The 15,083-nt window shown below is 38.6% G+C and overlaps 1 protein-coding gene across 1 annotated transcript; it reads right to left on the bottom strand.

Moving 5' to 3' along the window:
- Window positions 1-999: 999 nt before the first annotated feature.
- On the bottom strand, window positions 1,000-2,431 carry LOC114631921 (melanoma-associated antigen B1-like). The gene is made up of 2 exons (XM_028780313.1): window positions 2,375-2,431; window positions 1,000-2,260 (listed from the first exon to the last, which is right to left on the bottom strand). Exon 2 carries the CDS (start codon window positions 2,220-2,222, stop codon window positions 1,191-1,193), a length of 1,032 nt encoding a protein of 343 aa, XP_028636146.1. The 5' UTR covers window positions 2,223-2,260; window positions 2,375-2,431; the 3' UTR covers window positions 1,000-1,190.
- Between the last annotated feature and the right edge of the window lie 12,652 nt (window positions 2,432-15,083).

Here is a 15,083-nt window from a genome sequence, read left to right as displayed (position 1 = left end):
TCGATTAGTCTCAGAAAATCCATGCAGTTCATTGTGTGGATTGTACAGAGTATTCATCTGCACTGGGATAAACACATGGACTTTGCCAGGTAAGATTTCCTGCTGGTACACTCTGAAACTAAGGGACATTTATGATGTATTTCTTGTTCTACCTTAAACTTTAAGCTCTATGATGCACTAAGTCATATTTCCTAATCAACTAACATTACTCCAAGGGGTCCATTTTCTGTGCATCTGACCTTGCTCATCACTCCCACAGCCTCATGCAACCCACCATGCATTGTCACTTAAATTACACTCTGTTGACAGAACTGAAATCCTCCAATCCTCTAAATGACCTTAATCAGGTAATATGTAGCTCTATTGAATTGGAAATCTGTTCTTCCTAATACCTTCTCTTGGATGCCCTTCTTAGAGACTTTTCTATTCTCTTCCTTATGAGTAACTGCTGCTGAATTCTAAATCCCTGTGGATAGTGGGTGGATCTTTGCTGTCATTGACAATAACCTGAGGGGAGGAGCTATCAAAGGGTTGATTCCAAAGAATGACTGGGAGAAATAATGAGCTGACAAGAAACCTATATAGGGGGCTTAATTTATCAGTTGTGGGTGCATCTTTCCTGCCATTGACAATGATATCAGTGGGGAGGAGCTATCAAAGAGCTGATGCCCAATGAATGACTGGGGAAAATAATGAAATGACAAGGAAACTAGACACAAGGCTAAATTTACCGGTTTATTTTCTTATAGAGTTTAGTAAGTTTAATGAAACCAAGTTTGTTTCTATTAAAATTATGATCTAAAGACAAAACCAAGAGTGACACAGATGAACTGACCACTTTACTTTGTTTTATCAACTGTAGCACATCACATTCTGTGAAACCTTTTCTCATGTCTTGTTTTACACTTATTAAGAAGAAATATATGAAGGTTTTCCAACAACTTTAAAACCCCAAATATCTTACCCTTGACAAAGAGCAATAAACGTGGCAGACATTACATTAAGAAGCATATATGAAACAAATTAATCTTCAGTTACAGGAATATTAATGTAACAAAGAAAGGTATGTATACTTTCCACATGCATAACAAAAGGTACTGTCTTAGTGTATTCCCACCTACTCATAAATGCCCCACTACTCAGAAGACTGGCTGTTCTTGAGCACAGTGACAGCTATCACCAAGGGCTAGCTACATGTGGGAGGACCTTCTAGGTTGGGCATGGGAGGGAAGCCTGGCAGGATGGAAACTAACAGCCTCATCTCTCCTTGCTGCTCTCTCAGCCTGGTTACTGAGAGCCTCCTCATACTGTTGAGGATAGTAACCAGGAATGGCATTTCTGATCTTATCCAAAACTTCCAGGACTTTCCTGGAAGTGGATTCCTCATGGGCTCTGGAACCCCATAGAAACTCATAGGTTGGGGGATCACTGCCAGGAACCTGGCGGTACTCCACATAATTTTGCTCAACTAGCTCTTTGGTGATGAAATTCCGGGGCTCCCCAAAGATTAAGTGCCTCCTCCCAGGATATATCCCCTGCAGGTGGAGAAACTGCCAGACCTCTTCCTCAGTGGCACGGTTGCCCTTCATTAAGATCATACCCAGGAGGGTCAGAATGAGACCCGTCTTAGGCAATTCTCTCCTGCCACCCACATTTGCCCCAGGGAGGATGGGTAACTTGTTAACTAGGACATAGGACTGAGTGGCAGGGTTGTCAACCTTCAACTCCAGACCGTAGACCAGTTCCAGCTGATAGGCAGCTTTCTCCAGGATCCAGGGGAAGTTAACCTTGTACTTCCGGCTGATCAGCTTCAGCATCTCTGCCTCCACGGGTTGCTCATCCTTCTGGTACTTCTCCAGCAGATAGTGAAGTACCTTGCTGGCCTTCCTGGTCAGAGGATCACTGCGTGCAGATTGGATGGCTTCTGCTATAATGGAGACATTTGTACGTCTCTCTTCCACACCTGCAAAGGAACCTGCAGCACCAACATCATGGACCGGATGGGAAACATTTAACCCAGGAGAACTATGGGATGCAGCCTGCTGGGACTCCTGAGGAGTGGCTATATCAGGGGAGCTGGAGGTATCTCCCTGGACAAGGGCAGGAGATGCTGCTTCCTCCTCCTCCACAGTGGGCTGAGCACCCTGGATATTAGGCCTCTCTCCCCGCATCTGCTGTCTTTTGGCCCGGGAGCGGCTCTTGCTCTTGTTGCCTCTAGGCATGGTGCTCTGGGTAAGTGGACAGGAGTGCTAGAAAGGATCTGTGCGGAGAGAAAGATACTATGTAACCATCATTAGGTAGAAAGCAACTTCCCTTTAAGGAGCGACCCCTAACCCCTACCCCCCCCCCCAACCAGCTGCCTTTATCTGGACACCTTTCTGGATTCAAACCCTGTTCCTGTTCTCCTGTTCAGTCTGCTTCCTGAGAAATCTGTGGAGGGAATCAGAGTTCGTTAGGTCTCTATATTACAGTCCAGTTTGTGCTCTCCTACATTCCCCCTCCTCCATTTTAGTAAGCTATCAAGGGGCTTCTCTGTTTACATTCACATTTTTTTCCATGTTCTGACCTTTACTTTCTACTCCTGCTTTGAAATATCACTACAGTCTTCTATAATAACAACCTGGAGGAAATTAAAGAACATTTCCCCTTTGCACCATCATTGAGGATATGCTCAAGTCTTCTTGGCACTTAATGAAATCCCCTCTGGTACTTTCCTAGAGGAGTCCCGTTTAAGAAAAGCACTGGATACTCTGCATAATATCCCACTTCCTTTTTCGCTGGTAGGAATCACAAAGCATTTTGACCCACCTGGGACCCACAAAAGGGGACACAGTTCGGTTTGACTGCACTCCACCCACGCTGCATGCATACACACACCCACCTCCCTGTGGCAGGCTTTGCATAGATTCTCCTCAAATTCTGTTTACCTCCTTACTTCTCCCACCCCACTGCCCCACACAGGCTCATAAGTGGTCTCTCTTTATACTTAACTAGCTACAGTTTTCCCCCTTAACTGCTATTCTCCTACTTTCCACCTAGGCCTTCATTTTGAGAGGAGCAGGAAAAGTGGAAGCCTTCTGGGCTTAACTACCTTGTAGGGGACTCTCCAAGACCAGAGCAGGGGGCGGGGTCTATGTGCCCATGATTTTTAACGGAATGCTAGCTTGTGAGCTTCCGGCATCCACAGTGGGTTTCAGGTGGTCAGTTTTAACTCACAGTACTCCTCAAGGCACGAGAGAGATGGCTTTCAATGAAATGCTAGGCTTGTTTCTTAGACCAAGGCCTTATTCCTGGCAAGAACTTGAGGCGGAAGTCAAGATCTTGTACCTGCCCCCTCCTCTGCCGTTTTTTTTTTTTTTTTTTTTTTAAATGTGTTCCTGTTCCTCTAAATAAAACCCTGGAAAGAATAGTTCCAGTTCTCTTTTGTTCCGGTTCAGAGGAACTACTAGAAAGCCTACAGAAATTGTGTTAGTTAACTTTGTACACGGCTAGGATGTTTCCGTCTTGATATTAGACAGTGGATCTTCAACCAAAGTTCTCATTTTTACTAGTCTTAAGTATGAAGTAAAGTAGAATTATTCTCATTCTAGGAACATGCCAGTAACTTCACCATAAAGTATGAATAGGGTTCTATAGGATCTCTTTTCTGTGGTTTTCAGCCTGAATCGTTATATTTTTGTCTCCGTTGCTTTCCGGTCATATCCCATTTTAAAACCTTGGACTTAGGTCCCTGTATATAAATCAGTCTAGTTTGGAGTTTGTTTGTAGCCCAGGCTGGCGTCAATCCTAGGGCTCTCCTGCATTAGCTTTCCTAGTGTTGCGATTATAAACATTCACTACCATGCCTGGCCTTATCCATATTTTTAATGTCTGTTTTTCTTTTTTGAGCTAAGATCTCAATATATAGTTCAGACTACCCTAGAACTAGACATGTCATCTAGACAGCCATTTAATTTATAACACACTTGTCTTAGCATCTTGAGTGTAGGGGATTACAGAAATACACCATCTAACCTGGATTTCATGAAGTTTCTTATCGTGCAGATTTGTAGAAACTGAACCACCTCCCTTCTATTGATTTGAGGTAGTTTTTCAAAATAAACAATTTCATATTTGAGACTGCTGATTTGAAGTGCTATGTATCTTCATGGTGAGTTTTATTTTGTTTTATTTTATTTTATTTTATTTTAGTTTAGTTTTAGTTTTATTGAAAATAGAATATTCTCAGATAATATATGCTTCCCCTCTTGCTATGCTAACCTGTTCCTCCCAAACTCCTCTCCCAACGAGATCCTCTCCCTTTCTGTCTCTCACTTAAAAATGTAAACCTTCTAAGAGATAACAATAAAGTCTGACTAAATAAAATATAAAACAAAAACTATCACATTAAAATTGAATAACACAAACCAACAGAAGAAAAAGAGCCCAAGAGAAGGCATAAGAAACAGAAACAAGCTTAATAATATACTCAGAAGTCCCATTAAAACACTAAATTAGAGACATGTAGTTAATCTATATCTATATGTATGTATTATTTATAGATAGATAGATAGATAGATAGATAGATAGATAGATAGATAGATAGATAGATATGCAGAGGACCTAGTGCAGATGCAAGCAGGCCCTGCTTTAGTCTCTGCTGTTTCATATGAGATTTGATCATGTTGATTTAGATTGCCTTGTTTTCTTGGTCACCTCTGTATCTTACATTCTTTCAAAATCCTCTTCCAAGGGGTACCATGAGTTCTGACAAAAAGGATTTTATGGGTATGTCACATTTATAGCAGAATATTCCAAGATCTCTCACTCTCTGTATAATGTCTGCCTGTGAGTCTCTATCTTTGTTCCCATTTACAGCAGGAGGAAACGTCTCTGATGATGGCGAATAAGGCACTGATCTAGCAGAATCCAACACAATATCATTAGAAGTGATTATATCACTATATTTTTCTTTATTAAATCAGTATTATTTTTTCCCTAGGTCTCAGGTCTATCTAGTCTCAGAGTCTTGGTCACCAAAGCAGTGTCAGGTATGGATTCCATCTTGTGGAATGGGCCTTAAGTCAAATGATATATTTGTCAGTTACTTTCACAAACTTTATGCCACCATTGCCCTAGCATATCTTACAGTCAGAGCACCATTGTAGATCAAAGGGTTTGGCTGGATTGGGGACCCTTTTGACTGACAGCTCAATTAGTTTCCACCTAATTCTGATACTTGAAACTTTATTTGGTGACAAGATATGGTCAGTTTGGACTCTGTCTCCCCCATTACCTGGCAATTGCATTTAGATTCGTGTGTGTGTGTGTGTGTGTGTGTGTGTGTGTAAGATTCTACTGTAATTAGGTTTCCATATTACACCTCAAATGACCCTGTCTTCCCCATATCCCCTGCCTCAAACCCTACATCCCTCCCTCTCCCCACTTAAACCTCCCATTCCAACCCCTAATCCATCCACAGTGATCTATTCCATATCCCTTTTCTAATGAGATCTACTTGTACCCTCTAATCCCTTCCTCTATACCTAACCTCTCTAATTAAATGGTTGAGTAATACTCTACTCTCTAAATGTACCACATTTCCTTTGTCTATTATACTGTTGAGGTACATCTAGGTTGTTTCCAATGTCTGGCTATTATGAGTAGGACAACAGTGAGCATAGTTGAGCAAGTGTCTTTGTGGTAAGATGAAGTGCCTTTTGGTTATATGCTGAAGAGTGGTATAGCTGGGTCTTTAAATAAATTAATCCCCATCTTCTTGAGGAACTGCCACACTGACTGGGGATTAATTGAGTTGGATAGACTCACTTTAATATCAAGTGGCAACGTTTCCAAGACTTGAATATTAGACTACATAAACTGAATAAAGCTAGCTAAGCCATAGCAAATTTGTACCACATGGTGAAATTTTTAACTTTACATATTATTAAAAGCCCTACAACAATTTTCCATATTATTAAACTTTATTTCTTTTAAAATTTAAATTATTTTATTTATTTACATTCCAGGTGTTGCTCCTCCCTCAAATATTTCTTCTTTTGAAACCTTTATAATAGGAGGCTGGAATGATAGCCCAATGCTTAAGAGAACTTGCTACTCTTGCAGAGGACACAGAATCAGAACATACATAGTACTAGCTCACCATCTTTAACTGCAGTCCTAGAGGATCTGTTGCCCTCTTCTGGATTTACCAGGCACTACAAGCATGTAATGCAAATATATATTCAAAACATTCATATACATAAAGATTAATAAATCTCAAAAAAACTCTTCATAATAGTTAAGAAGACATGGTTTATTGAACTATGTTTTTGTACATAGTTACACAGTAATCAGACTTTGAGACCCACTGTGTTCAAACTATGTAAATCAGTATTAGTGAAGGATTGTTGTTGATACTACACAATGTATGTTTTCAGTTTGTAATCTGACAGCAAAAGTCTAAAAACAATAGAGATACTCAACTTTAAAACTTTGTGATTTCATAGATTCGGCACATAATGATTAGTACTGGTTGTCAACCTGTCAGGATTTAGAATTATCTAGAAGACAAATCTTCAGGAATACCTGTGAGAGATGATTTATATTATATCATCATCTGGCTATGCCAATGTGGGATTATCATGATTAAATTAATTGAGTTGAAAAGACTGACTCTAATATCAGGTGGCAACATTTTCGTGGCTTGGATATTAGCCTACATAAACTGAGTAAAGCTAGCTAAGCCATAGCACTGGTCTCCTTCTGCCATTAACTGGAAATGTAATATGCCCAACTGCCTCAAGCTCCTGCTGCCAGGATATCCTCATCATGATGGACCGTAGCCTTGAAATGTCAGTCGAAATAATACAAAGCAACAAACATTGTGCATAACTTTGAATTTAGTGAATATTTTAATGCACTTGAAATTCACCTCTCTTTAGAGACATCCTTTAAATCTTCAGTTGGCTTTTGTCTGTCATGGTAGTAAGAGGTACCCCATTATTATGAGTCAATTAGTGTAGATGGGAGCATATTAGTAGCTACACATGGCACACCAAATGGGATTGAAACAGGTGAGGATTTCTCCACTTCTATATCTGATCCAAAGGAAGATTTGAACAATTTTTTTCATGTATTTCCTCCTTTGTTCAAAACTCTTAATTAAGCTAAATTCTCAGTAAAAGTAAAAAAAAAAAACTAGACAAAAATCAGATGCATTGAAGTTATGTGCTTTTTTTCTGTTTCCGTTTTTATCTTTTGACTTAAGTTTTTTGTTATATTACAGGTGTGGAGGTGTGGGGACTTCCTCTTGGAGATGGGGAGGAGGAATGGGATGAGGAACTGTTAGAGGGCAGAACAGGAGGGGGATAACGACTGACCTGTAAAAAAAAAAGAGATTAAAGATAATTTTAAAAATTTAAAAAGGTATTACATCATCATTATTTTTACCTAGGTGATGGGTAATGGTAGTTTCTGTCTTAGGGTACAGACATTCAGGTTCAGACATTTGTGAAACTTAAAAAGCAGGGAATGAAGGAAGTGCCACATTCATGGATATTGTGACTTATTTTCCTTTTCATTCTTAATACATCCTTCAGGTTTTATGTGTAAAACACCTGTATAAAAACAAACTGTTCAGGGTAGATACAATGATCATGGCAACTTGAAGAGCAATGTATGTGCTAACATCAGTCATCACCCTAAAGTTTACTAGAAAATAGATTTTTTCCTGTAATCAGCAGTTACCAATATCGTGCTTCTTCCAGATTGGGCACTCTTTAGTCCAATCAGAAACCAGCTGCCTATAATCTCTCAGTGTAGGAAGCATGAGAAAAGATGGGTCATGTTTATATTTGGAGGCTTTTAGTCATGTCATTTATTCTCACGCAGAATCTTGCTGCTGTGAGAGTAAAGACTTACCAATTCTGCACTGCTTATTTAAGGTGCTTTCTTTTCTTCACTATGTTTTGACATGTCTGTCAAATATTAAATAATTGAAGTTACATGTACTTGACTTTGGGACTTGGGTTTTGTTCCATTGATTTACATATACATTTTTGTGCTAATACCATGTTGTTTTATTACTATGCATCTATATCTTGAAATATGGGATGGTAATCTGTCCAGTATTATTCTTTTTGTTCAGGTTGGTTTTGGATCTCTTGGGTCTTTTGTGGTTCCATATAATTTTTAGGATAGTTTTTTCTCTCTTTCTGAGAAGAATGAGATGGGGATTTTGATTAGATTACATTGATTGAATCTGTAAATGACTTTTAGGGAAAAGGTCATTTTCAAAATGTTGATTCTAACAGGGTATCTATGAGCATGGGATATCTTTCCATTTTCTAGTGTCTTTATCTCTTTCTTTGATGTTTTAAAGTTTTCATTATAAAGGTTCTTCATTTTCTTTGTTAGATTTATTTCTAAATATTTTCTTTTCTTTAAGACTATGGTGAAAGAAAATATGTCTATGATTGTTTTCTCTATATGGTTTTTATTTATATGTATAAGAAAGCATTGGCTTATCCAAGTTGATTCTGTATCATGCCACATAGCTAAATTTGTTTATTGTTTCTAGAATTTTTCTAGTAAAGTTTTGAAATCTCAAAAGCATATTATCATGTCACTCTAAAACAGGGATAGTTTTCTTCTTTTCCTATTTGTGTCTCCTTAATCTCCTCCACTTGCCTTATTGCTCCAGCTGTTGCCTCAGTCACAATATTGAAAAGAAATGAAAGGAAGAAATTCAGGAGCTGGCCTGGTGAAAGACAGCTGGAGTGCCACAAAGATGACCAAGTATGTTGGGGAGAGATGGGAGCGAAAGAGAAGCTGAGCAGTTTGAACCCTATGAAGAGAAGCAGAAATGAATGAATTTCTAGATTTATCCAAACCACAAAAGTCAAGCCAAGAAGAAATAAACAACCTAAACTAACTTATAGGGAATTGAAGTAGTTACAAAATCCTTCCAAGAGATTAGAAGTCAGTCAGAACTCTTAACCTCTGAGCCAACTGTCCAGTTCCAGGAGCACAGTATAACCATTTTCTGAGAGGTTTCACCCACCAGTTTACTAAAGCAGATGCATTCATTTCTTTTAGGTTTTCAGTTTCAATGAAATATATGTTTCAAAAGTATCCCCTTATACTATTCTGCATTTCTTTGGTGTCTATTATGTTTCCCTTCTTATTTCTGATCCTTTTGATTCCAGTTCTCTCATTTTTCTTTTCATTAGTTAGCTAATTAGTTAGGTATGTAAATTTTATCTATGTGTTCAAAGAACCAGCTCTTAGATTCATTGATTCTTTGTGGTGTTTTCTTTGTTCCTGTTTCATCATTTTTCTCTATACTTTTTATTATTTCTTCTTATCAGTTGAATTTGGATTTTTTTCCATATGTTGCCATTTTTTAAAATTTTATCATTATGTGCCTTTGTATTCTTTTTGATTTCTGATGTTGGCACTTTGAGACATAAATTTCCTTAATTTATTTATTTATGATTCCTTCAGTGTTTCCTAGGGGTTTTGTTGTGATATTTTTTATTTACATTTAGTTCTCCAGGAAATATTTAAATTTTTTGATTTCTTCTTTGGCCAGTTTATCATTGAGTAATAAGTTGTTTATACTTAATAAATTTTAGACTTACTAAAAATGTGTTTGCTGTCAGTTTTATATTTTATTTCATCGTGGTCTGGTAAGATAAACAGTTATTTAATCTTAAACATGTAAATATTTTGTGTCCAGGAAGTGTTCTGCTTTATAAAAAGCTCCTATATGTTGCTAAGTACTATGTAAATTCTTCTATGATTGTGTATAATAATCTGTAGATATCTGTTAAATCCATTTGATGTATAATTTTATTAAATTTTTACCTTTTTTTAGCCAGATGACTTATCTGCTGCAGAAAGTGGATCATGAAGTCACCTGCTACAAATTGGCTGATATTAATCTGTGCCTTAAATCAAGCAGTACATTTTTTATAACACTGTGTATACCAGTGTTTAATGCATATGTGTTTAGAGTAGAAATATCTTCTTGATTAACTGTTTAATTAATTAGGAATGTGTCTTTATTTTTTATTAAGTTATTCTTCACCCACATATTACATCTCAAACACAGTTTTCACTGCTTTCTCTGCTGAGTCCCTTTCCCCATTCCACCCACCCTACAATCCACTTTTCCTCAGAGTAGGCTTCCCAGGGATATCAACCAAATATGGCATTTCAAGTTTCAGTAAGACTAGACACCTCCCCTCATATTAAGGCTGGACAAGGGAACCCAGTAGGAGAAAAAGGATCCCCAAAACAGACATAAGAGTCAGGGTAAGGCCCTGTTCCAACAATTAGAATTCTCACAAGAAGACCAAGCTACATAACCATAACATATGTACAGAGGTCCTAGGTTGGATACATGCAGGCTCTCTTGATTGTTGGGTCAGTCTCCATGAGCCTTTATCAGCCCTGGTTAGTTGATTTTTGGGTTTTCTTGTGGTGTCCTTGACCCCTGTGGTTCCTTCCTTCCACTTGTCTGCAGGATTCCCTGAGCTCTGCCTAATGTTTAGCTGGAGGTCTCCCAATCTGCTCCCATTGTTTGCTGGATGAAGCATCTCTGATCATAGTTATACTAGGTTCCTGTCTGTAAGTAGGGCAGAATATTTTTAGGAATCATTTCACTGATGTTTGTTTGTTTTGTTTTTGCTAGTCATGTTTTGATCTATCCTAGGTGACTGGGCAATACAGCCTCTGGTTCCTGTACCTCCAGGCAGTTTCAGAGGTAGACTCCCTCTCATGGCATAGTTCTCAAGGTAGACCAGTCATTGGTTGGCCATTCTCACAATTTCTGTACTACATTTACTCCAGTACAACTTGCAGCCAGGATAAATTATATGTAGATGGTTTTGTGGCTGGATTGGTATCCTTGTACTAAGGTATGCATTCCCTCCAACTGCAGGTCTTTTCAGGTTATAGGAGAAGGCCACTTCAGGGTCCTTATCTTCCATTGCTAGGAGTCACCATCACAGATTCTTGGGAATTTCCATTATATTAATTTTCTAGCTCATCCCTAAGATACCCTCCAATTCTAGTTATTCTTTTCAGTATCCTGTCCCTCCATCATCCTTTGACCTGATTCCTCCTGTTTCCATTCCCTACCTCCTCCAGTCTAATAGTGATATATATTCTATTTTCCCCTTCCCAGGGAGATTCATGCCCTCACTCTCTTGAGCCCTCCTTGTTACTTAGTCTCTCTGGGTCTGTGGATTTAAGCACAGTTATCCTTTATTTTGCAGATAATCTCCACTTATAAATAAGTACATACATCTTTCTAAGTCTGGGTTACCTCACTCAGGATGATTGCTTCTAGTTCTATCCATTTGCCTCCAAAATTCATGATGTCCTTTACTTCAGCAACTGAGTAATACAGCTGAGTAGTACTCCGTTGTATAAATATACCACATTTCCTTTATCCATTCTTTAGTTGAAAAGCATCTAGGTTTCCAGTTTCTGGCTATTAAGAATAAAGGTTCTATGAATATAGTTGAGAAAGTGTCCTTGTGGTAAGATAGAGTAGAGTATTCTTTAGGTGTATACCCAAAAGCCATATAGCTAGGTTCTAAGGTAGATCAATTCCCAATTTTCTGAGGAACTCCCATATTGATTTCCATAGCAGCTATACAAGTTTGCACTCCCACCAAGAGTAACTGAGTGTTCTCCTTGATGCAATTGTGGCTTTGGTCATAACCATCCTGATAGGTATAAGATGGAATCTTAAAGTAGTTTTGATTTATGTTTCTTAATGAGTAAGGACGTTTATCATTTCTTTAACTGTTTCTCAGCCATTTGAGAATCTTCTATTGAGAATTTTCTGTTTAGATCTGTATCCCACTTTTAAAATTTTTCCAGTATTTTCATTTATTTATTTATCATCTATCTATCTGTCTGTCTATCTGTCTATCTATCTATCTATCTATCTATCTATCTATCTATCTATTTACTTTATATCCCAATCAGAGCCCTCCCTCTCCAGTCCCCCACCTTACACAGTCTCTCCCCCTCCCCTTCTCCTCTGAGAAGGGGAAGGCCCCTACGTGGACACCAACCCACCCTGGCATATCAAATCACTACAGGACTAGGCACATACTCTCCCACTAAGGCCAGACAAGGCAACTCAGTTAGGGAAACAGGATTCACAGGCAGGCAAGAGTCAGAGAGAGCCCCTGATCCAATAGTTACAGTTTTTTGGGACCTGTATGAAGTCTAAGCTGCACATCTCCTACATATGTGCAGGGCGCCAAAGTCCAACCAATGTATGCTCTTTGGTTGGTGATTCAGTCTTTGGAAGCCCACAAATGTCCAGGTTAGTTGACTCTGTGGGTCTTCCTGTGGAGTCCCTATCTCCTCAGGGTCCCTCAATCCACCAATTCTTCTACAAGACTTCCCAAAGGTCAGTCTAATGTTTGGCTGTATGTTTCTGCATCTGTTTCCTTCATCTACTGGGTGGAGTTCCTTGCAATTCACAGACCCAAAGAAGCTAAATAATAATGAGAACCAAGGGAGGCTGCTTAAATCTCACTCAGAAGGGGAAATAAAATAGTCATCAGAGGTGGATGGAGGGAGGGAAATGGGTGGAAAAGAGGATCAGGAAGGGAACAGAAAGGGGGCCATCTGATGTAGGGAGAAACAGGGTCCATGAAAGTAAACAAAAATTAGTGGCAGGCAGTGGGAAGGGGGCATCTGTAGAACATTCCAGACACCTGGGATGGTGGAGGCTTCAGGGAATCCATGAGGGTGACTCCACCCTAGACTCCTAGCAGTGAGGGATATGGAACCTGAAGTGACCACCTCCTGTAGCCAGGGGGAACTCCTCATAGTGGGATAAGGACATCAATCCACCCATAAAACTTTCAACCCAAAATTTGTCCTGCTTACAAGTAGTGCAGGGACAAAGATGGAGCAGAGACTGGATGAATGGCCAAACAATGACTAGCTGAACTTGAGATCCATATCATGGGCATGAATCAGTCCCTGACCTTGTTAATGATACTCTCTTATGCTTACAGACAGGAGCTAATCATAACTATACCCCATTTTTATATTTGATTATTTGGGTTTTGATATCTAATTTCTTGAATTCTTTATGTGTTCTGGAAATTAGCACTCTGTTCGACGTGGAATTGATGAAAATCTTTTCCCATTCTGTAGGCTGCCACTTTCTACAAATGACAGTGTCCTTTGGATTGCACAAGATTTTCAGCTTCATGAAGTTCCATTTATTAATTGTTGATCTTACTACCTATGTTATTAATATTCTATTCAGGACGTTCCCCACTTTCTAATTTATCAGATTAGTTTATCTGAATTTATTTTGAAGTCTGTAGTCCATGTGGATTTTATTTTGTGTAGAGTGATAGATATGGATCTATTTGCATTCTTCTACAATCTGATACCCAGTTAGAACAGCACCATTCTTTGAAGATGCTATATTTTTATGGTATGTATCTGGCTTCTTTATCAAAAAACACTTGTCCATAGGTGTGTGGATTTATGTCTGGGTTTTCATTTTAAATCTGTGGATAAACTTGTCTGTTTTTATGCCAACACTGTGCAGTTTTCATACTATAGGTCTGTAGTAGAATAGAGCTTCAGAACCAGGATGATGAGAACCTCCTGAAGTTATTTTATTTTGCAGGATTGTTTTAGCTATCCTGTTTCTGTTTGTTTGTTTGTTTGTTTGTTTGTTTTGTTTGTTTTGTTTGTTTTTCCATGTGAAGTGGCTTATTTCTCATTCAAGGTCTGTAAAAATTGTGTTGGAATTTTGATAGGCATTCATTGCCTTAAATCAAGAGATTGTTTTTGGTAAGATGGTCATTTTTATTATGTTAATGGTACTGATCCATGGGCATGAGAAATCTTTCCAACTTCAGTTATATTCTTCAATTTCTTTCTTCAAAGACTTGAAGTTCTTTCACTGACTTAATTAGGGTTACACCAAGCTATTTTATATTATTTTTGGCTATTGTGAAAGGTGTTGCTTCCCTGATTTATTTCTCATCCTGTTTATTGTTATCCTGTGTCTTCCAGAAGGGCAAAGCTGAACCAGGATGAAGAGGTTCCGAAGGGGAATAATGAAAGTGTTACAGCTATCTGCAGAGGAGTAAGGAGGTTTGGGTGGACTGTGTGGGGCAGGTAGCCAAGGTCCTAGTCTCTGTTCAGCTACTGCAGCAGTACAAGTATCAGCTGCAGAAGCGTCAGTGACCTGGCCAGCCAGGCAGGTCCATAGATGAATGCTTCAGGAGAGAAAACTCTTCCCGAAGTGTTAAAGCTCAGTAAAAACACCAACTCTCAGATGATCCTTGGTGAAATAACATGTACCCTTTATTTCATGTGGGCAGGGACTGTAATGAGTAGAGTGGTATTTAAGGGATAGTTGTCTCCTATTGGTTCAGTTTGAGATGCTAGTGATTCTCAATTTGCATGGGGAAGGATTATGAATGTTTTCCTTATGTGACTGATTGCCATGGTCCTCTCAGTGGGATGCTGTGGTTAGGTGCCCCAGAGCAGGTACAGAAATGAATAGGGAGCAGTTCAACTCCTGCTGATCTCAAGTTTCTGAGATTCCCAGAGTCTGAGCTCACTCAATCTTACCAGTTCTCTCTGGTGGCAAGGTCTACTTGCCCCACATTATTTTATAGGAGGGCTACTGATATTTATATATTTATATATACTGAAATATACACACACACAATATATATATATATATATATATATATATATATATATATATATATGAAGTGATGTTTATCACTTGTAGGAGTTTAGGATCATTTATATATACAATTGTATCATCTATGAATTATGATACTTTGAGGGTTTTTCCCAATTTGTATCCTCTTGATCACCTTTAGTTATCTTATTGCTGTAGCTAAAACGTCAAGTACTGTATTGAACAGATATGGAGAGAGTGGACAGCCTTGTCTTGTTTCTGATTTTTGTGGAATTGCTACGAATTTCTCTCCATTTAATTTGATATTGGCTATTTTCTTGCCTTATACTGCTTTTATCATGTTTAGGTATGTACCTTGTACCTTTATTGCTCTAATACAAGGGCA

Source organism: Grammomys surdaster, unplaced genomic scaffold, assembly GCF_004785775.1.
Source record: "Grammomys surdaster isolate TR1022 unplaced genomic scaffold, NIH_TR_1.0 369, whole genome shotgun sequence".
In the NCBI taxonomy this organism is placed as follows: domain Eukaryota; kingdom Metazoa; phylum Chordata; class Mammalia; order Rodentia; family Muridae; genus Grammomys; species Grammomys surdaster.
This window is presented reverse-complemented; position numbering and strand designations above follow the sequence as displayed.